Genomic DNA, 26466 nt, shown 5'->3' on the forward strand with positions numbered 1-26466 from the left:
CACTCTTGACTTGTGTCCTTCCAACAACGCCTAAGCTTCACTTCCATATGTTAGGGTTGGTATCACAATGCTGTCATGTAGTAGCTTTTTCACTTCCATGCTCACTTCCCTGTTTATCACTGCCTTCAAGGAACCAACAACCTTTCTTCCTGGTTGTACCCTTTCATGCATTTCACCCTCCAAACTTCCATCCTTACTCATCACACTACCCAAGTACTTAAACATACTCACATTTTCCATTTCCTCATCATCCAACCTCGCTGTACATTCACTGACTTCACCTCTCTCGAAGACCATAACTTTACCCTTCCCGACATTCACCTTTAAATTCCATTTCTTACGTACTCTCCAAAACTCATCCACCAAACCTTGCAGCTCCCCTTCATCTTCACTTAACAACACAGTATCATCTGCAAACAGCACTACAGGGAGTTTCCAAACACTGCCCTCACTCATTAGGGCCGCTCAAACATCCACTGCCCTAACTTGCATCTTACCTATAACCCCATCCATATACAGATTAACCATGGAAACATGACACATCCCTGTTTCAACCCAACCTTCAAATAGAGAAACTCACTCAGTTCACTATCCACACACACTGCAGCCTTAGCACTATCATACATACTCTTCACAGCATTCAACAACTTTCCATCTACTCCATATATTCTTAATATTTTCCACAATCCTTGTCTATCCACCCTGTCATATGCTTTCTCCAAATCCATGAATAAACAGAGGAGAAGGGCAGGAGGAAGTAGACCATACAAGGAGGGTGAAATGGTTGCAAAAGGATTAAAAAAGGCAGAATGTAAGAGAGATGTGAGGGAGCGACTGGACAAATATGATTTGGAGCTGATGGGGGATGTGGAAGGTGCAGAATGTAGGAGAGAAGTGGGGGAGCAACTGGACAAATATGAATTGGAGCTGATGGGGGTGGTGGAAGGTCTATCTATTTATCTACTGCCAGATGCCTCAATCCTGTAAGGGGTGGCCACAAACAAATCACCTCCATGTTGCCCTGTCCCCCACCATTGCACTGCCTTGCTCCCAGCTCACATCCCCTTCCCTCATATACTTCTCCACCCCATCCCTCCGTCTCATCCTTGGCCGCCCCCTCCCTCTCCCCCCCTCCACCCCACTCACATACACTCTCTTTGTCAGTCTCTCACACTCCATCCTCTCCACATGGCCAAACCACCTCAAGGTGCATCTCCAAACGCTCCCTATCACATCCACATCCACACCACAACGCTCCTTCACTTCCTCACTTGTCAGTCTGTCTCTCCATGCGACTCCACATGCCCCTCTCAACTAACTCATTTCCACTGCTCTCACTCTTGACTTCTGTCCCTCCAACAAGGTCCAAGCTTCACATATTCACAGAAGAAATCTGTGCAGCATGTGAGGTGGTGTATGGATTGAGAAGACAGAAGAGGGTGCAAGGAAAAGCACGGTGAAATGAAGAGATGGGACAGGCTGTGACATAAAAGGAAGCATATATATAGTGAGTGAATGGGAAGCAGAGGCATGGAAGAAGCTGAGAGGCAGAATAGACGTTATATGTAGAGAGAAAAAGAGAGGTGAAAAAGATTACTGAGAGAGAGTAGGAAGAGAGTGGATGAGGAATTTGGAAGGAATTTAAGTGTAAAGTGGGGGGAATGTAAGAAAATGTTCTGGAAGGAGGTAAACAGTAAGACAGCATGATAAAGATGGTAGTAGGGGAAGATAAAAATGGCTGATTGATAGCGGAGCAGGAAGAAGATGTGAGCAGATGCAGAGAAGAATTTCAGAAACTGTTAAACACAGAGAAGAAAAGTAATGAGAGTATAAGTGAATAGAAAATGGCAAGCAGAAGGAGGGAGATGAGAAGGGAGGAAGAAATCAGTAGGATGGAAGTAGTGGAAGTAATGAAGAAAGTCAAAATGGGGAAAGCCCCAGGAATTGATGGAGTGTGTGGTGACATGCTGACCCACAGTGGAGCAACTGTTGTAGAATGGATATGGAATGTAAGCAGATTGGCTTGGGAGGAAGGCAGAGTCCTGGAGGATTAGAAGTCAGGTATACAGTACTTACTTCCCTGTAAAAAGGAAAAGGGGAAATAGAAGTGTGTGGTAATCAAGGGGGAACTGGTCTTCTTAGTGTAATAGGAAAAGTATACAGTAGGACACGTATTGAGTTAGGGAAATAACAGAGAAATTGGTTGGAGAAGAACAGGGAGATTTAATGATGCTGTGTAGTTGTGTAGATCAGATACTCATCCTAACGCCTTCAGTGGAAAAGTTTACAGAGAAGGGAAAGAAGTTGTATGAGGCCATCATGGATTTTGTGAAAGCACATGACAGAGTGGACAGACAAGGAATGTGGAAAATATTAAGATTATATGGAGTAAATGGGACGCTGTTGAATCCCGTGAAGAGTATGTATGAGGGCGCTAAGGCTGCAGTGCACGTGGATGGTGAAATGAGTGAATTTTTGTATCTGAATGTTAGAATGAAATAGGGATATGTCACCTCCATGGTTGTTGAGCCAGTATAAGGATAGGGTTATAAGAGATATAAGGTAGGGCAGGGATGTTGGAGAAGCCTTAATGAGAGAGAGCAGGATCTGGAAACTTTCTGTTCAGTTGTTTGCAGATGACACTGAATTGTTCAGTGATGATGAAGAACTGCAAGGCTTGGTGAATGAGTTTGGGGGAATGTGTAAGAAACAGAATCTAAAGGTGAATGCAGGGAAGAGCATAAGTTGTGGTTTTTGACAGAAATGAAGTCACTGAAAGCACAGTGGGGTTGGAAATGGAAAACGTGAGTGCATTTAAGTACTTGGGTAGTGTGATGAGTAAAGGTAGAAGTTTAGAGGATGAAATCCATGAAAGGGTACAACAGGGAAGAAACATTGCTGGTTCTCTGAAAGCAGTGACAGGAAATAGGGAAGTGAGCATGGAAGTAGAAAAAATTATATTCATTCATTCATTCATCCATCATCCAATCCTACATTGCCCCATGAGAAGCGTAGAAGCCTGGGGCTAGGCAAGTTGGTCTTTACATTTAAGATGAGAATGACCCGCCTCACTCATCACTGAGTGGCATTACGTGAGCAATAAACCCCAACCACCCCTTGGATATAAACTTACACAGGCCCAATCCGACTGGAGCACCATAATTACCCACTAAACCACCAGGCACCAAAATTTGGTTATATTGTTACCACCCAGTGTAGTAAATGGTTACCTGGTGTACTGGAAACCATTTGGCTTGTCACTCAGTGTAGAGTCACCCACCAGCAGAAGGAAGAGGGAAGAATGAAAAAAAGAAAGACAGAAGATGGAGAGCAAAGTCACCCGTAGGCAGAAGGACAAGGAAGGAATGAAGGAAAAAAGACAGAAGAGGATGGAAGGAAAGATGGATGGAGAAGTGGAAACGGCAGACACCCGAGAGCAGCACTACATCGGGTGAATGGATGGTAAGCGCCTCCACCTACCCTATTTTATTTATGTATATATACACACACACATATATATATATATATATATATATATATATATATATATATATATATATATATATATATATATATATATATATATATATATATATACATATATACAGGATATATATATATATATACAGTGCGAGAAGGCCGTAGCACGGGCCGAACAGGGTAGTACTCCCGAGGGAAATGGGAATGCTGGTGATCGGAAGAGCTGGAGCTCCTGTTTCACTAGCTATCTAACCATCCCCCTTTGCTGACCTTTTCAGTGTGACAGTAACATGGAGAGTAGACCAGCATACTCTCCCAAACATTTCCTCTAACTATCTATGCACTACACCACATGCACTTTACATTTCACACAACGTATCCCACTACGATACAGGGGTTGGCGCCAGCAAGGGCATGCTGCCAGAAAACTTTGCCCCCGCTACCTAGTGGCGGACTTCTGGGGGGGGGGGGGTTCCACCGGCATAGATCGTGGGTCCAGGGCGAGATGGGGCTCGGGCCTGTGCTAGAGGGTACAGGGCATTGCGGTTCACAGGCTGATGCTTCCGCCCAATAGAGAGGGGCCCGAACCTGGAAGGAGCGCCCCAGGAGGCTGCCCTATCAGTGGGTGTATAATGGCGGGATAGTTGCAGTGCCAAGGCGCGCTTGGAAGGTGTCCCTGCACCTGTCCTGCCAGGGTGCCCTGAGGCCACTACCACAGCCACTGGTAAGTTGGTGGACTAGGGGTCCCAGATCCATTGCCTGGACCTGGGACTGTGCAGTGAGTGGGACCTGTGCTATGTCTGTCCCCCTTTATTAACCCACCCCATCCCGACCACTTTTCCACCACTGACTCCCCCCAATCCCGACCATTTTTGAAGTAAATTTTTTTTGGCTCAAACCTCCGCTTTTGGTGAGAAAAATCGAAAATTCATAGAGAAATCGCTCACCTGAGGTTTAAAATACTCGATCCAGGTAGGAGTACCACCTTACCTTACAGGGTTTTCTATCAAGCTGGCTGCAAAGAAAACAAGTTCTATGGGAGGATAACTATTCCACACCACTCATAAACGGTATTTATTTATTTATTTGGTACAAATTTATATGTAGTACGAGAGTATATTGGTTTTCAAACGGTAATATAGGCATTATAAGCATTGTTTCACTCACTAACTCATCACCATTCCTGGGCCCGTACTTATAAAAACTACATCATAGTTAGGTGAAAGTCATAAATGTGAGACTTAAGGAGCACCTCATCATAACTAAGTCGAGACTTTGTTAGGTCGAAGTCACAAGCTGCTGAGTTAGCGGTTGGCGCTGCGTAGCACTTCAGAGTTTCGAAAAATGAAGAAAAATCTAAGAAAACAACAGAGAAAAGATGCTACAAAAAATAAGAAATTACTACGATATTTTCTTAAATGTTTTCAGGGTAAAGTAAACAGATTAATGTCATTTTTGAGGAATTATTAATTTACCACTTTGTGTTGTGGACGAGGACATGTTGCCTCTCCACACCACCCTGTAAACAAACACCACCACCGCCACCCAAGCATGGAGAACTCCAACAGTGTAACAAGCAAACGTTCCAGAAAGCAAAATTGGACCCCCGATGCCACATATAAGCTGGCACAGTTGTATCTTGAGAACATACACGTGCTGAAGGGGGTTAAAGCCTTGTTTCTTGCCGTTGGTCTTGTTAGTGTCTCCCGCACCAAATCGGTCACAAAAATTATGCCTGCACGGTCCAAACGATATCTCTTGACCAGTTCTGCATCACTTAGCTCGTTAAGCACATCTTTCCTTTCACGAAAACGTCTTGGTTGGCGCTGGCGATTTTGTTGTTGTGGTGCGGCGGCCATCTTTACTGTTATGATCGAGTCATAAGCCGCGTCCGAAGCGCTATAACCACTCGGGAGGGGTCTTAAACTATGACTCAGTTTAAGTCGAACATAAGGACTTATGACTCGCTCCTATGAATTTAGGACAGACTTTCGCCTTATGACTCAGTCTTAGTGTTTATAAGAACGGGCCCTGACCTTTTTTTCCCACATTACCTGATCATCATTTCTGACTGTTTCTTTCTCTAATGTTTGTCCTCCACATTGTCATCGATTGGGAAATCACTCTGGCCCTGAATTTCGTACTGTGGCATGACATGGCTTTACTGGCCAGGTCACTGATAACAGGTGAATTGCTGAGAAAAGGGCATGCAGGGAGGGGAGGTCATGCTGGGTATGGCATTGTCCCTGCCTGGCATCTTGTAGAGGAAGGTGTCCCGTGTATACGTGCCAAAAATCACTCGCGAAAATTGAAAATTGTGCAAATTAGGGACCTTGCAATTGATTCGCGTTTATGTACGTCGACAGGATTGGCAGTGACAAAACGTGTGGACATTAATTCACGTCGACGGGACGCCGCGGGTTAATACTGAAGATGACAAAACAAAATAAGTTTCAAAGCAAGCCTGAGGACAGTAAATCACCCTGGGGGATGTGGGTGGGTTCATGGAATGTGGGAAGTTTGAGGGGAAGAGCGGGGGAAGTCATTGAGGCATTCAGTAGGAGGTGGGTGGATGTGGCGTGTTTGCAGGAAGTCCGGTACAGGGGTGGATCAGCCAGAAAGATTGTTGGGAAGGACTGTTGCTATAAGTTGTTTTGGTAGGGGGGGACAGACGGATATGGAGGTGTTGGTGTGATGGTAGCGAAGAAATGGGTGGAATATGTTATGAATGTTTTGAGAGTAAGCGATAGGATATTGGTAGTGAAAATTCTGTTGGGTAAAAGATAGCTGCAATTATATCGGCATATGCTCCACAGGCAGGATTGGATGAAGCAGAGAAAGATAGATTTTGGGATGATTTAATAAGTGTAGTGGGTGGTATGTGGGATGATGAGATAGTGATTTTGGGAGGGGACTTAATTGGTCATGTAGGTGAAGCAGCACAAGGTTATGAAGGAGTGCATGGGGGATGTGCGTATGGTATAAGGAATGCAGAAGGGAAAAGGATACTCGAGTTCGGGGAGGCAACGGACATGATTGTGTGCAACACACATTTTAGGAAAAGAGACAGTAGGTTAATTACATACGAGTCTGGGGGAAATAGCAGTCAAATAGATTATTTTCTGGTTAGGAGGGCCGATAGGAGGTTAGTGAGGGATGTTAAAGTTATAGGAAGTGAGGAGTGTGTGCAGCAGCACAAACTATTGATTTGTGATATGGTGCTTAAAGTACAAATGATGAAAAAGAGGACTTATGTACCTAAGAGGAAAGTATGGAAGCTGAAAAACCAAGTAGTAAGGGATGCCTTCTATAGCGAGTTGAGGAGAGTGGTGGCTGAACAGGAAGCTGTAGACAGAGGCGTTAATGAACAGTACAGAGCCCTCAAGAACAATTTCTTGAGAGTTACTGATGCAACATGCGGTCGGACAAGGGGACCACCAAGACATAAAGTAACTTGGTGGTGGGATGAGGATGTAGAAGCTGCAGTTAAGGAGAAAAGAGGGTTTTTCCGGGAATGGAAGAAGGGTGGTAGCAAAGAGGAATATTTGGCTGCCAAGCGTAGGGCTAGAAGAGAGTTATACAGGTCAAAGTCTGAGTCACAGAGACTTTTACTTGATAACCTAAATTATGGGGAAAGGAAAAATATGATATTTAGGGGGGCAGGTCATGTGAAGAGGAATAATCGAGATATTATAGGTGAGCAGTGTGTGAAGAATGATGAAGGAAAGGTAGTGGTGAACAGTGAGGATATTAAAGATGCATGGAGAGAGCATTATAACCGGTTGTTGAATGAGGAGTTTGACTGTGACAGGGAAGGTTTGGAGCCAGCAGATCCAGTGTCTGGCCCTTGGCCTTTGACTGCTACTGCTACTGTGAGTGAGGCAATAGGCAGGATGAGGGTGGGGAAGGCAGCAGGTGTGTCTGGGTTGACTGTCAAAATGTTGAAGGCCTCAGGCGATATAGGGGTGAGTTTAGTCACTGACCTGATAAACAGGATTATTTATGAGTGTGTTGTCCCAGATGATTGGGTGAAGAATGTAATTGTAAATGTGTGTAAAGGGAAGGGTGATGCCCTGGAAAGAGGAAATTATAGAGGTGTAAATCTTTTAGATCATATAATGAAGGTAATGGAGAGAGTTTTAGAAGGTATGACTGGAGAAAGAGTGAATATTGATGAGATGCAGTTTGGGTTTATGCCAGGTAGGGGGACCACTGATGCCATATTCATTGTTCGTCAGCTTCAGGAAAAATATATTGGTAGGAGAAGGGATCTTTATTTTGTTTTTGTTGATTTAGAAAAGACTTTTGACAGAGTCCCTAGAGAGGTGGTGAAGTGGGCAATGAGAAAGCTTGGCTAGGAGGAGTGGCTGGTTAGGGTGGTTATGGCTATGTATGTGGGTGCTCACACCCAGGTAAGAGTGAATGGAAATTTGAGTGATGAGTTTTCCGTGAATGTTGGTGTGCATCAGGGGTCAGTTTTGAGTCCCATGTTGTTTATCATGGTACTTGAAGCCCTTCACGTGACTTTAGAAACGGACTTCCGTGGGAGTTGTTGTATGCTGATGATTTGGTGTTGATTGCAGAGAACGAAAGGGAGGCAGAGGAAAGGTTTAGGAAGTGGAGAGATGGTATGGGGCACAAGGGTTTATGGGTAAATGCAGATAAAACAAAAGTGATGATATCTATGGTTGGTGGTGGTACTGTCAAAGACGAGGGAGAGTGGCCATGTGCAGTTTGCCACAAGGGCGTGGGAAATAATTCCATCTTGTGCGGTGTGTGTGATAAATGGGCGCATAAGAGATGTAGTGGTATCAGAGGTAGACTGCGAGATAATGCTGATTTTGTGTGTACGGCGTGTTGGGGTGAGCAGGTGGAGATTGTCAGACGTGAAAGGATTGAACTTGCTGGTGAATCTCTTGAGTGTGTAGAAGAGTTTTGTTATTTGGGAGACATGTTGTGTGCTGGAGGTGGGGCTGGAGCTAGCTCTGTGGCTAGGGTGAGAAGTGGTTGGAAGAAGTTCAGGGAGCTCTTGCCTCTCCTGACATTGAGAGGACTCTCCCTACATGCTAAGGGGTGTTTGTATGCAGCATGTGTTAGGAGTGTAATGCTGTATGGTAGTGAAACCTGGGCAGTGAAGGAGGAAGATATTCGCCGGCTCAGACGTACAGAAATGACAATGATTAGGTGGATGTACAGTGCGTCCCTGCGTCCAAGACCTGGAGGGGCTGGGTTTAAGATGGAAGAGTTGAGAGGTAGGATGGGACTGGAGTGTATTGGTGTTGTGATGAGGAGAGGTAGATTGAGATGGTTTGGACATGTGGAGAGGATGGGGGATGATAATTGGGTGAGGAAGGTGAGAAGTGTTAATATTGGGGGTGGGGTTATGAGGGGTAGACCAAGAAAGACATGGTACGAGGTCATTAAGTGTGACTTCAGGGTTAAGGGACTGAACAGGGAGGCTGCAAAGGATCGTGCAGCGTGGAGAGCCGCCATTAGGTGACCAAGGCCGACACATGCAAGCATGTTGGAGCCTTTAAAAACAAAAACAAAAAAACATATATATATATATATATATATATATATATATATATATATATATATATATAAATATATATATATATATATATATATATATATATATATATATATATATACACACACAGGGTGTGTATTATGGAAACAAACAACACATAAACTACTAAGTGAGACTGATATAAAAACAATAGGAAATCAGTCTTCACACCATCATTCTTTCCAATTTTCTTGAGACTGTCAGATTGTTTTAGTAACCTTCAGGGAAATCACTAGTCATGAAGGGATGATGAAGACTGGTACTGACTCCCTTCAGTCTAGTTCATTCCCAAACTGAATACATTTGTTTGGAGAATGCTAGAATAAAACAAGGGACATCATCATACTGAAGTGGTCACTTACTTCACAACAACGTCTCTTCAAAGCTGAATATATAAAGCAGCATCAACACACTGGAGGAGTTAATGGAAATTATTTCTACTCCCATAACTATAAAGGTTCTCTCTCAGTCCCTTCAATCCAATGTGTACAGTGCACCCCCACACAATGCAAACTCACACAGTGTGAATCACCTACAATGCAAGGTAAACCCAGAAAATGCTTATTTTATCGAATGCGAAATCTGAGAATCGAACTTCCCAACATGTGAATCAGCTGTATGATTCCAGGGCAAAAATGGACTTCCCTCCATTACCATGAATGTCAGGCTGGACAATGCGAGTCAGTCACGAAGGCAGGTGACTGGCAACGAGCCAGATTCAAAGTGGCGGGCAGCTGGCATGCTATCTGCATGCCATCTACCGACCTTCCTGGGTAAGCAGACAATTCTCCTTCATACTGTCGTGAGAACATGTTGTACCTTGCATCCTGTGGTCCGTTTTAGCATCATTGCAGTACCCACTTGTTCATCATGGTCTCTGCTGTCGACTTTGAAGGCTTTATGGCACCTCCAGGAGACCTCAGCAGTGACAGTGAGAGTGACAACAGGGTGCCCTGTCCCACGGGGCAAGAGTAGATGCCCCGAGCCATGGATACCCACCGCCCTCCCTTCTTAACAAGCCCATGGTGTTCTATTTGTTGGTCCAACTAGAAGTACTATTAAACAATGTATTAGCAGGTAGGTGGGGCGCTCACCATCCACTCACTCGATATAATGCTGCTTTGGATGTCTGCCCTTTCCTCTCTTCCTTCCTCTTCTGTCTTTCTTTCCTTCATTCTTTCCTCTTCCTTCTGCCTATGGGTGACTTTACACTCCCTCTTCTCTCTTTCCTTCATTCTTTCCTCTTCCTTCTGCCTGTGGGTGATTCTACACATAGTGACAAGCCAAATTACTTCCTGTACACCAGGAAACCATTTACTAAGCTGGGTGGTAACCACATAACCAAATTATGGTACCGGGTGGCTTAGTGGGTAATTATGGCACTCCAATCGGATTGAGCCTGAGTAGGTTTATATCCCATGGGTGGTTGGGGTTCATTGCTCATGTAATGCCACTCAGGGATGGGTAAGGCTGGTCACTCTCATCTTAAATGTCAGGACCAACTTGCCTAGCCCCGGGCTCCTACCCTCCTCATGGGACAACATAAGATTAGATGATGGATGGATGGATGGAATTAGCAGGCTAGAGTATGCTGGAAGGGGACCTGGAGACCAAGTCCTAGGTGGGATGTCCACCATACACCATTTTTCCCAAAAGTTCTTTGGTTCACACAATAAGAAATTGTGGAGTGCGCGGGTTTCTGCCACCCATAAACTTGCACTGTGTGAGGATGCACTGTACTGATATAGCAGACCCTCATTATAAAATGAACCTATATGCAATGAACTGCTTATAGAGTACAATGATGAAAAGTTAGGATGTTTTTCAATACTGCACTGTATATGACCAAAAACTGGCTTATGAGATCATGATCCCATCCGAAATTTCACTGGTCAATATATCATCACTATTTATGCTTATGCAATTGCCCACATGCAGGTTTACAGTCATCTGTTTGTTCCAAAATGGCCTTTGCACTCATCACAGATGGGTGTGTTAGTGTTCAGTGATGGAACAACAGTGTGGTGTTGGAATGCAAGCAGTATATAAGTGAAGTTCAGAGAAGTGAAGTAATTGCCAGTTTAGGTAAGCTAGGAACTTCTGACTTATGTTGGGTGGTAAGCAGCAAGAGAAGTGCAGTGAAGTGAAATAACTACCAGTTTATGTAAGTTCAAGACTTGGTTTTAAATTCTGTTGTGTGGATGACCCTTGGACAGAAACATACCCACACTGCATCCATGTTAGAATTGACTCAGTATATGACATACTATTAAGTGATGGATTTTGTTAAAGGCATTCTCACTGTAAAGCAAAGGCATGCTGTATTTCTCATTTAATTCTTGCAGTCATCAGATAATTTTATTCTGGTTAGGAGAGTTCCTTAGCAGTGAAGGGATAAATGAAGGCTACATCTAACCTTCCCAGTTCCTACAGTCTCCCTGATGTTGAATAAGAAAAGTCTGAAGGTAGCATGAATAAAAGGGAAAAATCATCAGTGGACTGATGGGGTTACACAGAATAAAATTATTTAGGTATCTGTAAGAAGCAAACTAAAAAATTAAAAACATGTCATCATACTGATAATTCAACAACACTAGTCCTCCCTTTCACCTTTTGGCCTGCGCAGTTTCAAAGCTTTGTATGCAGTGACAAATTTTGTGTGCTGGTCAAAGATCTCCTCCAGTTCCCGCTTCACCTTGCTCAGTCCCCCAACATCCACACTGGCCTGGGGTCGTGTAGTGATGAACTCAAGGGTCTTGTGAATGCTGGGTGTGATCTGGCCGGCATGGGCGAGTAACAGGTGGCCAATCTCATCAGGGTCTTGCCTTATCTGTACAGTTCTGGGTGTATGAGAACTAGAGGGATTGACCAAAATCCTTGCACTGTGGTGTTAGGCTCCTTTAGATATGAACCCTGCAGACAGGAGGCTGAAGATACCTGTATCTTTTTTCTGCAGTCCACCATCCTCCTTTTGACAAAATGGGAGGGAGCTGAGGGACACTTGTTTAAATAGGCAGCACACCATCCCAGATATATCGGTGTCAACACATAATGGCATTACTCTACAACACTGAAGAAAGATGTGAAAGGCAGAGATAACATCTGGATACTGGACCAGGGTAAACAAGCAGCCAATCTTATCAGGGTTTTGTATTATCTATAAAACATTTTGGTGTGTACAAAAAAAAGGACTGTCCAAGATATGAAGAGCCGAGATGACTAGTATACTGGGCTTGTTAAGTAAATACAATAAAACTGTTTTTGTTAAACAAGCTTTTGCGTAATGTTTTTCAATAAAATGCTGTTAATCAACGCAAGGGTACTGGGGAGAGAAACCTTTACATTGTGGTACTGACATAACAAATGTCCCTCAACTACTCCCTTTTCCCTGAAGGGAGGATGTTAGACTGAAGAAGGGCAAATATAACCTGCAGTCCACTGGGTTCTTCTCTAAATGAGACTGGGCCCACAACAACAGTGTTCAAAAAAGGAAAGCTTTTCATATAATACGTTATTAAGGTATTCATTATAATCAGATCAGAAGGTCAAAGGTGTCTCTTCTTATCACAATCTGTACAAGTTTAGCCCACCACACTTTCAAAGTAGGTGGGTTGATAATCCATCAGTGAACTACAGACACCATCCCTTTCCCACACATAAGGATTCCCCTACACCCTCACTTCCTCAGTACTCACAACTCACTCACATCACCACCACATCGATCCCCTTATAAGTCATTCAAGTACTCTAAAGCAATGATTTATGGCATCAAAAAGATCAATATATGAACAGTGATAGGAACAATAAGTTAATTAACAGTGTATCTGAAGAAAGTGATGAACGAGGAGCCTGAACAGGAGGCGGGATTTTGGAAGATGGGAGTGGAGATTATGATGCAATGCCAACACCTACTGGCACCATCCTGCCCACATAACAGCTGACTGTGAGCTATACACAGTTAGATGGAGATTATTTCCTATCTAGTTTTTATGTATCTGACACTACAGGTTGAAGCTCACTACAAAAGGAATCTCAGGACCAGCCCTGCCGTTAAATCTAATTTTCCATTAAATCCACCGCAGCACTGGAAATATCCAGCAAGGTTGTTTACAATAACATTCTCAGTATAATACATTCTCAGTACCAGGTAACTCTTTCAGCACAACAGTTTGCTTTTATTTTTTCCTCAAGAGAAATTTCTATCACTTGGAATCCCTGCCTCAGTGCTATTTTAAGAGCCTCAGGAGTCCCTCTTAGCAGCAGATGAGGAACATCTAATCATGTTCCACTCGGTCTCACATCCTGGGAGACTGTATCAAGCAATCAAGTTCTATTAAATCTAGTCAGTGTCAGTCAAATTTGTTGTTAGACTCAGATCCTGACTTTTTTTGTAAGACAATCGCTGTTTTCTGAGCTTGTTACATAAAGTCCTATGTCCCACAATTGTCACAAGGTTACATAAAAATGGAAAGCTGTAACTCCACCTCTTTTATGACGTACAGTAGATACTCAATTTAACGAACACTGATTAAGCGGATGCCCAAGATAACAGAATTATTTTTTTCCCGGTATTTCTGCCCAATTTAACGGAAAATTCCCATTAAATCTAGCACAACTCCATTAAGGAAATTCCATACACAAAAATGCATTTCTGGGGGTACTGATTATGGGTTCAGACTGTTGCAAGCAGCACTGAGTTAGCATAGTCTGCTAGGTTTGGACTGCCTTCAAGGATTTAGTAGTGAATAGCTTGAAATACCAGGAAATTTTCCTTTATACTGAGCCTTGGTTACGGGGCTCAATTTAGCGGAAAATTCGAGATAATGGAATGGGGGTGGGCTGAACTGGTTTGTTAAAATGTGCATCTACTGTAAATGGTTCCTAGCCAATGGAAACTAAGAAATCCAGTGGTGCGAGAAATAATCTGATCTGACCCCCTCCTCCGGCCATCTCTTCGCCTCCCTCTGCCCCATTGGAATTTGCCCTCTGTATCCCCTCCCACCCAAACTATCCTCCATACCTTCTCTAGAATGTAATGGCTGTGTTTGGCAGGCATATTCCCTCCCCTTCCCCCCCTCCTCAAGCCCCCCCAAACTCCCTCCACCTTCCTATTCCTCCTTACTTCTCATGGACATTCAATTCTCACACAATGTGAGAAGTGACTTTTAAAAAAAAATTTGATGGTTGATTGTGCAGTAACCATTAGACATAGAGGGTCATCACCATCATCATCCAGACCTCCTTTCCCACCCTAGGGCTTGGTGAGGAGTAGGAACGTCCAGACAACCCAAGTTTGCCCAATCCAATGGGCCATACTTCCATTCACTCATCATTCAAGCCCCCAGAATCCTGACTCTATCTGATACGTCAATAACATTCACTACATTCTCTAGCTTCACATAAATGAATCTGACAGAATCAAACCGGACACTATCATTTTAAAAAGAGGTGCCAAATCCCTGATCATGCACTTCTTCTCACGACATTCAATCAGACAGTTTGATTTCTTGTCAGTCCCTTAGCCTCACCAATGTCCTTACCTCTCTTCCTCACAGACTCATCCACCATATCCCTACACCTTCTCCTTGGCCTACCTCACTCCTCCCTCCTTCAGATTTGCCCAGCTGTACCTTCTTCACCACTCTATTGTTATCCATTCTCTCGACATGACCATACCATTTCAGTACACTCATTGATTCTGGTGTCCACAGACTTTATCACTCCGCATCTTTCATGAATCACATTATTTCATATCTTATCCACTCTCTGTACTCCACATAAATTCATCAGCAGTCCCATCTCCATTGCTCTCAGTCTTGACTTTTCATTTTCATGCCACACCTTGGTCTCACATACATACGTTAAAGTTGGCAATAACACTCCTACGTGTTAGTCTAGTGCAGCTGCAACACCCAAGCCACTGTATCTTATCAAGGCCTTCATAGCATCAGCTACTTTCCTTCCTTGTGTCACTCTACTTTCCACTTCTTTTGCACATTTTCCTCTATTTTCTATTACATGTACTGTACCCAAGTACCGTACCTGAACTCTCCCACCAATTCCAGTCTCTCTCCATTCACTGTAACATAACACTGGGAGTCACCTTCTCTCTTAAAAACCATCACTTTACTTTTTTCTACATTTACTCTCAAGGCACGATGCTCACAGACATCAGCAAAACTCTGCACCAGTCTACCAAGTTCTTGCTTGGTATTTGCAAGTAGTAGTGCATCATCGACATACAACAAATTCAAGATATTCCATCCATCACCACTCATTACCAACACTATCCGTCTCTCCATTACTCATGTTTTTACTTCTCTCATCATCCCATACATATATATATTGAACAACCATGGGGACATCACACAACCTTGTCGCACATCCACACCGATCTTGAACCATTCACTTAGATGCCCATTTACCCTTACACATGCTACACTACCATCATAAAAACCCTTGACGGCACCTAGCAGTTTAACATCTACACCGAACATGTGCAAAACCTCCCACAATCCTTCTCTGTCTACTTGGTCGTATGCTTTTTCCAGATCCATGAATGCCATAAACACCTTAGTCCTTCTCACAAGCCTTCTCCACTACTGTCTTACCGCAAATATTTCATCCACACATCCTCTGCCACTCCTAAAGCCACCCTGTTCATCACTCACTATGACTTCTGATATCTCTCTTACTTTCTCTACAATAATTCTTCCATAAACCTTCCCTACCACACTCAATAAACTTATGCCACAATAATTCTTGCATGCACTTCACTCACCTATATTTGTCTACAGAAGTAAAATCACAGCCTTTTTTCACTCTGCTGGCAAAGTTTCACTCATCCATGCCTTCTTACATATCTCCAAGAAGCGCTTCATTTCGCTTTCTCCACTACACTTGAGCATCTCTGCATACGCCTCATCAACCCCAGCTGCTTTCCCATTTTTCAGCCACTTCACAGAGTTCTTCATCTGTCTGCATGTCACGTTTTTTGGCACTGCATTCCTCCTCTGCTCACCCCCAAAACCAATCATGTTTACAGCGGCTCTGCTCTCTATTCCCATTCACCAGGCTTTCAAAATATTCTTTCCATCTGGTCCTTACTTCATCCCCATGGGTTAATAATCTACCACTTACAACCTGATGACATATGAGAGGGAAATATACATTTTCTGGTGTGTAAAGTTAAGCTCTTCAAATCTATAAAACCAAAATTTACTTTGGGGCGTTTTTTTTCTCTCTCTATATGCAAGGGGTAACAATTTTTATTTATGACATTAGCTGACAGATGATATTGTGGTAACCATTAGTTATATAAGTGAAATGTACATTTTCTGGTGTGTAAATTCAAGCTCTTGAAATCAGTCAGAAAATTTTTATCTTGGTGAAAGTTAAAAAATTGGACCCTTTTGCAGTTCCGGGAGGAGGTGCACAGGATCTGCATACTTAAGGGGCTAGATCTTGAAGTCCTGTAAATCCAGTTCTGTTAAATCGAGGTTCAACCTGTGGTCTGTCTCCTCCTTTCTTTTACCAAGACAACGTGTTCTGGATTACCGTCACTTATTTTTTCATGGACCAATATCAAATCAAACAGAGAGTGAAACAAATGCTTTTGTTTTGTTGTGGATGCTATGTTGTCATATTCAACTGCAAAGCAATGGAATGGCACCAACAGTGCTGAAATATATTCATTCTTTGCTTTATGAAAAAAAAAAAAAAAAAAAAAAAAAAAAAAAAATCACATCTGCCTGGGTTCCCAAAGTACTATGCATGACATGGGAGAAGTTTGTGCCACTTTTTAGGTTTTAACAATTTAACAACAATTCTCAATCGGACAGATGCGATTCAATGTACAGTACAAAGCTGAAGTTTCAATGACATTTCAGAAAAGAACTGTTTTGTTTTTAATTATTTAGAAAACGAGTGACTGATGAATCTCTAGTAGTTTTCAAAAACTTGCTATCATTCAAACAATTCATTAGAACAAAATGACTCAGATCTGGTCTAAAACTTTATGTCTTTTGAATACAACTCTCTAAAGTACACTGTCATGACAACCAACATTTCACCCAAATCCATTCATCCATCCATCATCCAATCCTACATTGCCCCCTGAGGAGCGTAGGAACCCGGGACTAGGCAAGTTGGTCCTGACATTTAACCCTTAGACTTATCAATAACGACCTGGGTCGTCATGTATTTGTCAACCTCTGACGTCAGTATGACGACTTTGCCCATCATCCGATGTAAGTTCTAAAGAAATATTTAGGGAGTTGTCATTTTTGTTGGATGACGGGCAAAAGTGGGCAGAGCTAAGCCTGCCACAGCTGGTGTGTGTGTGCTCACTTGGTTTCTTGGCTCAGTGTGGTGTAAGGTTCCTCACAGGTAGGATATACACCTCTTGACCTCCCGCTGAACACTTATGCTCCTTTTTCTCGCATATATATGCGGCGTTATTACTGTATTTAAGAAAATACAACAAATAATGCATTATTGGAAAGGAAATTTATTCTGCTACATACTGATGCAAAAAATATTATTACTTCTTGATTTTTTTTTTTTTTTTTTTTTTTTTTTTTTTGGCAAATATCTTTTTAAGGACAGTGTAAAACTTTAGCATGTCAGCGAACTTCTACTCACTTTTTTTGCATTTTGCATATATTGTCTTTTTGGACAATGTACGACAGAGCAAAACTCTTCATCTTCAAAATAAGACCAAAGTAGCCTTTCTATGTTGAATAGTAACTTTCTTACGGGCATTAGAAGTAAAATATCTCTATGCAACTGTTCTGGAAACGCTCGTGTGAGAGTTACGCGCACAGCCAGAATTTACGCTCCTCCCTTCACAGGATAGGGTTAAGATGAGAGTGACCAGCCTCACTCATCCCTGAATGGCATTACGTGAGCAATACACCTCAACCATCCCCTGGATATAAACCTTCACTGGCTCAATCCGACTGGAGTGCCATAATTACCTCTAAACCATCAGGCGCCATAATTTGGTTATATGGTTACCACCCAGTGCAGTAAATGGTTTCCTGGTGTACAGGAAACCATTTGGCTTGTCACTCAGTGTAGAGTCACCCATAGACAGAAGGAAGGGTATAGAATGAAGGAAACAAAGATAGAAGGGGGAGTGTAGAGTTACCCGTAGGCAGAAGGACAAGGACAGAATGAAGTAAAGAACGACAGAAGAGGAAGGACAGAAAGAAGGAAGGAGGAAAGGAAAGGACAGACACCCGAGAGCAGCACTACGTCAAGTGAGTGGATGGTGAGTGCCCCCACCTACCACTAACAATCCACTTAAAGTGTCTGGTGCTGCTGTGAAAAAACCACAGACCCATATATTGGAATGGGACACATTCTAAATTATACTTTAACAACTGCCGTATGAGTCCGCTTCTCTGCCAATGCTCCATCAAAACGTGGTGACTGAGCTATGTACTGTAAGAAAATTTTTTTGGCTATAAAGTGGAAAGCTAGAAGGGAAGTAACAATGCTCACAACATTATACAAAGGCAGTATGGCTGACTGTGGCAAATGAGACTACAGAACGTATGACCCTAAACTAACTTGATATTGTTCTAAAAAATAATATCATCATCATCTGGACCTCCTTTCCCACCCTAGGGCAGGTTGAGGAGTAACAACATCCAGACAGCCCAAGTTTGCCCAATCCAGTGGCGTACTGAGGGGGGGGGGGGCCATGTGGCCATGGCCCCCCCTTTTGCAAATATATATATATATATATATATATATATATATATATATATATATATACACACTTAAAAATGACTTTAGAATATGCTAAATTTATGTCGTATACCCATTCCATATGGCCTCAACATGATCATAAAATTGACCAAAATGCAAAATTTTCTCTGGGGGGAGGGGGGGCTGTAAGCCCCCCCCCCAGCCCCCCAGCAGTAAAGGCGCCCAACGCGTTGCCAAAGTTAAGGGCTGCATAGTAAAAAAAAAAAAAAAAAAAAAAAAAAAAAAAAAAAACTTTCTGGGTATGCCACTGGCCCAATCCAATGGGCCACGTTTCCATTCACTAATCATTCGAGCCAGGGAATTCTGGCTCCATCTGATATGCCAAAAAACTTTCACTACATTCCGCAGCTTTACACAGATGTATCCGATACAGTCAATAATAGCCATCATCATCATCTGGACCTCCTTTCCCATCCTATGGCAGGGTGAGGAGTAGCAATGTCCAGACAACCCAAGTTTGCCCAGTCCAATGGGCCATGACTGGGCAAACTTGGGCTGTCTAGACACAGCTACTCCTCACCCTGCCCTAGGGCAGGAAAGGAGGTCCGAATGATGATGATAAGGACGACTATCATTGACTCTATCGGATAAGTTTATGTGCAGCTATGGAATGTGGTGAAAGATTTTTGGTGTATCATATACAGCCTGGATTTCGAGGGCTTGAATGATGAGTGAATAGTAAAATAAAAAAACAAAAAAAATTAAACATATAATAAATAAGTAAAGAAAGAATTAAAAACTTTTTCTATTTAGCTGATGTCACTACAAAGTGAAGACATAATAAGAACACAAAACAAAAGCAGGTTTCTCATGATGGTGTGTTCCAACTCGTTTCGTTTTGTTTTGTTTTGTTTTTTAAAGGCTCCAACATGCTTGCATGTGTCGGCCTTGGTCACCTAATGGTGGCTCTCCACGCTGCACGATCCATTGCAGCCTCCCTGTTCAGTCCCTTAACCCTGAGGTCACACTTAATGACTTGTCCCATGTCTTTCTCAGTCTACCCCTCATAACCCCACCCCCAATATTAACACTTCTCACCTTCCTCACCCAATTATCATCCCCCATCCTCTCCACATGTCCAAACCATCTCAATCTACCTCCCCTCATCACAACACCAATACATTCCAGTCCCATCCTACCTCTCAACTCTTCCATCGTAAACCCAGCCCCTCCAGGTCTTGGAGGCAGGGACGCACTGCACATCCACCTAATCATTGTAACTACCATACAGCATTACACTCCTAACACATGCTGCATACAAACACCCCTTAGCACATAGAGAGAGTCCTCTCAATGTCAGGAAAGGCAAGAGCTCCCTGAACTTCTTCCAACCTCTTCTCACCCTAGCCACAGAGCTAGCTCCAGCCCCACCTCCAGCACACAACATGTCTCCCAAATAACAAAACTCTTCCACACACTCAAGAGATTCACCAGCAAGTTCAATCCTTTCACGTCTGACAATCTCCACCTGCTCACCCCGACACACCGTACACACGAAATCAGCATTATCTCGCAGTCTACCTCTGATACCACTACATCTCTTATGCACCCATTTATCACACACAACGCACAAGATGGAATTACTTCCCACGCCCTTGTGGCAAACTGCACATGGCCACTCTCCCTTGTCTTTGACAGTATTGCCACCAACCCTAGATATCATCACTTTTGTTTTATCTGCATCAACCCTTAAACCCTTGTGCCCCATACCATCTCTCCACTTCCTAAACCTTTCCTCCGCCTCCCTTTCGTTCTCTACAATCAACACCAAATCATCAGCATACAACAACTCCCACAGGAGTCCGTTTCTAAAGTCACATGAAGAAATATGGCAAACCATGAAGAAGTATGGCAAACCAACCCAGGATGGTAGACTGTAGCACCAGCTGACCAGGGCAGTACTCCCAAGGTGGATGGAAAGCTGATGACAGGGAGTGCTGAACCTCCCGTTTCATCAGCCCTTGGGACTAGTTCCTGACCATTCCCCTTTGCCGAATTTTTCAGCGTTTCAGTAACAGAGAGTAGGCCAGCATGCTCTCTAATACAAGTTTCTCTATTAACACCAAACTACATGCACAGTACATACTACACTTCCTTTTCCAAAATCCAAAAAAATTATGGCATCCCTAAACATAGCCTCGCAGTACCTGGGGGGGGGGGGGACCATAAATGCCCCCACCATCTGCCCCTCACCCGGTGATGACTCGAGCTGCCTGGAACCACTGTCTGACTCACTTCTTCTTCATTTCTGCAACATTCGCAGCCTTTCCTCTAACTTTCGCTCTGTTGAGCGCCACCTTTCCTCCTCTAAACCTCACGTTCCTTTCCTAACCGAGGCAACTGACAGCAAACCCTTTTCTATATCCTCCTACTTTCTTTATACTCATTTCAAAGCCAAAGGTGGCTGTTGTGTATATATAGGCAATGACTAATCTTGTTCTCATGTTCCTGAACTTGATTCTTCTGAATTCTCTACTCTCTAGCTTCGGCTTACCTGTCATTCTCTGACTAAATATATCTGTGCTGTTTACTTATCCCCTAATTCTACTAACTATCAAAAATTCATTGACTATCTTACTACTATGATGGAGCACATCCTATCCATTTCTCCTTTCTTTGAAATCTCCATTCTAGGAGATTTCAATGTTCACCACCATCTTTGACTCTCCTCTCCTTTCACTGATCCACCTGGTGAACAAGCCTACATCTTTTTTATCCTTAATGACCTAGAGCTACAGCACCCTACCCGTATCCCTGACCACCTGGGAGAGAGCTCCAACATACTTGACCTCTTCCTTACAACTAATCCTTCTGCTTATACTGTTAATTGTTCCACTCTGTTGGGCTCCTCTGATCACAACCTCATTACCTTACCCTGTCCTATCACTCCGGTATGGCCTGTGGACCCCCCAAAGAAAAGTTGACTGTGGCACTTTGAAGCTGTAGATTGGGAGGCCCTCAGGCAGTACTTCTTTGATTTTCCGTGGAATGATTATTGCTTCCATGGCCGGGAGCCATCTGAGTGTGCCTTGCGCATTACGGAGGTTATTTAAGAGGAGCCTGTGGAGTCACATGGAGAGACAGGATGACGAATGAGAATATAAAGGAGCGTTGTGGTGTTGATGTGGATGTGATAGGAAGCGTTATGAGGAACACACTGAGGTGGTTTGGCCATGTGGAGAGGATGGAGGGTGAAAGACTGACGAAGAGAGTGTATGTGAGGTGGAGGGGGGAAGAGGGAGGGGGAGGCCGAGGATGAGATGGAGGGATGGGGTGGAAAGGTATATGAGAGAGGGAGGTGTGAGTTGGGAGCAGGGCAGTGAAATGGCGGGGGACAGGGCGACTTGGAGGCGATTTGTTTGCGGCCACCCCAAACGGGATTGAGGCGTCTGGCAATAGATAGATAGATAGATAGATAGATTCTCTTGGGCATGGAAGCATACATTCCTTTCTCATATTCTTTAACTAATGCAAGAAAGCCTTGGTTTAATCGCGCTTGTTCTAATGCTGTCCGCAACAAGAAGAGGGCCTAAAAAGGGTATCAGAGCCAACCTACCCTGAATCAAATCTTTTTTATGTTTCTGCCCAGAATCGTGCTAAGTATGTTCTTCGTTCTGCTAAAAATAATTTCATCTGTACTAAATGCTCTCAACTCTCCAACTCGAATTCTTCCCGCTCCTTCTGGCACCTTTCCAAAAACCTTTCTAACAATTTTACCTCATCATCCTCCCCTCCTCTTTTCTACTCTGATGGTTCTGTAGCTATTTCTTCTACTGATAAAGCAGACCTCTTCGCTCAGACTTTCTGCTCCAATTCCACCTTAGATGATTTCGGTGCTGTTCCTCCATCACTTCCCTCCTCAGACTTCCTCATGGCTAACATTAAAATTTCCTCAGCTGATGTGTTTTCTGCCATCACAGGCCTCAGTACTAACAAAGCATATGGGCCTGGAGTCCTTCCTGTTGTCCTCAAGAACTGTGCTTCTGTGCTTACACCCTGCCTAGGTAAACTCTGTCGCCTTTGTCTATCAACTTGCACCTTTCCTTCTTGCTGGAAGTTTGCTCTCATTCAGCCAGTCCCAAAGAAGGGTGGCCATTCCCAACCCTCTAACTATCATCCAATTGCTTTAACATCCTGTATCCCAAAAGTTTTCGAGTCAATTCTAAATAGAAAAATTTTAAAGCATCTTTCCTATCACAACCTTCTTTCTGATCGTCAGTATGGGTTCTGTAAGGTACGCTCCACTGGCGATCTTCTCACCTACCTTTCAGACTCCTGGTCATCCTCCTTTTGGGACTTTGGCAAAAGGTTTGCCATTGCACTTGACATCTCAAAGGCATTTGATCGAGTCTAGCATAAATCTTTAATTTCCAAATTGCCCTCTGACCGTTTCTATTCTTCTATTTGTGCCTCCACCTATAGCTTTCTTGCTGGTTGTTCTATAGCCGCTGTTGTAGACAGTCATCGTTCTTCTCCTAGATCTATCAACAGTGGTGTTCCTCAGGACTCTGTCCTATCACCAACTCTCTTCCTCTTATTCATCAGTGACCTTCTAAGCTGTACATCTAACCCTACCCACTTGTACGCTGATGACTCCACCCTTCACCTTTCCATTCAGTTCCTGCAACATCCATCTCAGCAGTTACTTCAACAAACAAGGGATGAGGCTATGGCACACCTAATGTCTGACTTGGCTCGTATCTCTGACTGGGGTAAAAATAATATGGTTGTTTTTAATGCATCAAAGACTCAGTTCTTACACCTATCAACCCGACAAAATCTTCCACGGGAGTACCCACTAATGTTTAATAATATTCAGCTTAATCCTGCATCATCCTTGAACTTGCTTGGGGTTTCATTCACTCTGGACTTGTCTTGGAAAGATCATATTACATCTCTTGTAAAATCTGCATCCAAGAGATTAGGTGTGCTAGGCCGACTCCGTTCCTTCTTTACCCCTGCACAGTTGTTGACTTTATACACGGGTTTTATCCACCCCTGTGTAGAGTACAACTCTCATGTGTGGAGAGGCACCCCACATACAGCTCTTCTCAATAGGGTGGAGTCAAAGGCTTTTCGTCTCATGAACTCTCCTTCTCTTACTGCATCCCTTCAACCTCTGTCTCTTCGCCGCACTGTTGCATCTTTATCTCTTTTCTATCGCATCTTCAATGGTCACTGCTCCTCTGAACTGTCTGCTTGCATCCCTCCACCTCTATGACGGGCGCGCAGCACCCGTTTAGCAGCAAACTCTCATCCCTCTTCTATCCAACTCTCTAATGCAAGAATTAACCATTACTCCCAGTCCTTCATTTATGCAACAGGTTGACTCTGGAAATGTCTCCCTCTCTCTGTCTGTATTTCCTGCTAGCCACAATCCCCAGTCTTTGAAACGCAATGTGTCCAGGCACCTCGAAATGATCGGATCTTGAATTTGGCTCTCTCTTGTATTTTGTTTTTCTCTTGGAACTGTATTGTGGGCTTGTGGCCTTTGGTTCCTTCTTCCTAGCATTTAAAAAATAATAAAAAAATTAAAAAGATGAGACCTGGATGTGCTGAGGATGTGGAAAAAGTATCCCAAACAGATGAGACTTGCATGTGCTGGTAGTATTTAACCTGCTTCAGACTGCATTATCTGCAGTGACTACACAGCCTGCCACTACCCTGTACACCCACTAAAAAAATTATTGGCACTCCTTTAGCATGATAAATATGACACATCAGACAAAAGATCTGAAAACAAACTCCTGAGTTAACTTGCCAGATTGGTATCCCTGATCTGCTGAGCCTTAGGCATGTATTCAAGGCGGCATCAGAGCACTGCTTACTGAGCAATTTGTTTTACTTATCAATTATCACTGTTTTCAGGGGACATAAACACTTTACGTACTGTATCGACATAGCTTTCATAAAAGTTATACATGAGGGTGTTGATGTGTAAAGTGCAGAAGAAATTGCTATCTAAGAAGTGTTACAAAAGAATCCAAAGCCATTTAAATATGAGTCCTAGGTGCGAGTTTTGTAGTGAGTAGGCAGCGCTGTCATTTTGGTGTGGAAATTGCAATTTCTTGCACACTGAAATATAATTTTGCGTATTTAGATGTACAGTACAGTAGAACCTCTTTGGTCCGGACCCCTTTAATCCGGACTTCTGTTAATTCGGACAAAATTTAAAAATAAGAAGCTCCAAAAATATGTTGAAAGTAATTCTAAAGTCATTTTCAGTATCGGCGCGGAAAGCGATCGTCATTCGTTTAGTCTCGGATCACGCTAGGTCGCAACATGGGCGCCTGTTTAAACACACACTAGCATTCGTTCCATCAACTAGTTCATCAGCCATTTATATTTTTATGCTGTATTTCAAAAGTTAATCCTCCTTACCATGGCCCTTAATGCAAGTGTAGCTTCTGCAATGAATAAAGGTGTTAAAAGGAGGAGTTTGCTTACACAAAAATGGGTCAGAATATTCTGCAGTGTTTAGTGATTTATTTTTTGTACTTAAATGTGCTTTACTTGTACATCAAACATTAGCTTCTTGCCCATATGGGCGCTATCAATATTCCGAAGATGACAATGTATTTTTTGCCTACAGTTTTATTTTTATTCCAAATATTACAGTTAACTAATTAATTTATTTTTTTGCCTGCACGGGCCTTAGTCACTTACTACAATTTAAAATGTAGGCTAGTCTCTTGTCATGGCCTTACCTGTAAATTATGCAATACAAAATTATCGTACATGATTAGTTTGGTTATTTTAGTATCCTTCCATCTTTTGCAGTTACGTAGGGTTGACATATGCCACATATGTTAATAATTAACAAACATACCATATGTAGATAGTTTTTGGTATGAACTGGAGATTACCCTGATGGTCCAGACAATCTGCTAATTCGGACAACCCTTCCCCCCGTATAGTCCGAATGAGAGAGGTTCTACTGTATTATGAAACTACCATTTGCACGTTATCTTGAGCTATTATTTAAACTGAAGTGTGTTGTTCAGTAGGCTGAATGCTTACAGAAGACTGCTATACTACATACCTACTTCTTTGCCACTGAATCCCTGAGGATGTTTTGGAATACGGTACTTTCAAGTTAGGGACGGACATAACAAACTATGAAACTTTCCCTAAGGGAAAATGCAATGAGGTCATATCTATGGGTGATGTTCATTCATTTCATCTAGCAAAATTTTTATAAAATTTTAGGTTATCTCTTTTGTCTTAATGGCATTATTAATAGGGAATACTACAGCTCACCATATTTTCCAAAACATTTCTTTGCAGTTAGTACATTACTGTAGTGGTGATTTCCTGTCATGGGTTGTGAGACTGCCAATTTGTCCCTGGTTAATGTAATGGTGTAGTATAATCGAAGAAGAAAAACCTAGTGCTACGACCGGCTGCAATGCAGGCACATTGGTGTTAATGAAGGTAAAAGACAGGCTCTATTAAAGGCCTGGCTCCTGTTACAGAAGATTTCCATTAAAAATATGTTTAGTATAAAAAACAGAAGATTAAAAGAAAATGGCTGATAAGAGAGAAAAGATATTAAAGACTGGTACTAAGGAGGGAATAATAAAACTTAAAATTCCTAAAGAGGAAGGATGTCGAAAGAACACGAGAGAGCTCACAGA

The 26466-nt window shown here is 42.8% G+C and overlaps 1 protein-coding gene across 1 annotated transcript in view; it reads right to left on the reverse strand.

The window, feature by feature from the left end:
* The window catches only part of LOC145403344 (uncharacterized), a 140337-nt gene that overhangs the window by 62401 nt on the left and 51470 nt on the right, over positions 1-26466 (reverse strand). The window contains exon 6 of the mRNA XM_080275134.1: positions 11663-11882. Coding sequence (XP_080131260.1) covers positions 11663-11882 — 220 coding nt within the window. The remainder of the gene's footprint in view (positions 1-11662; positions 11883-26466) is intronic.

Source organism: Coenobita brevimanus, chromosome 60 (genome assembly GCF_032717465.1).
Source record: "Coenobita brevimanus isolate Jiangsu-jjx chromosome 60, ASM3271746v2, whole genome shotgun sequence".
Lineage (NCBI taxonomy): Eukaryota > Metazoa > Arthropoda > Malacostraca > Decapoda > Coenobitidae > Coenobita > Coenobita brevimanus.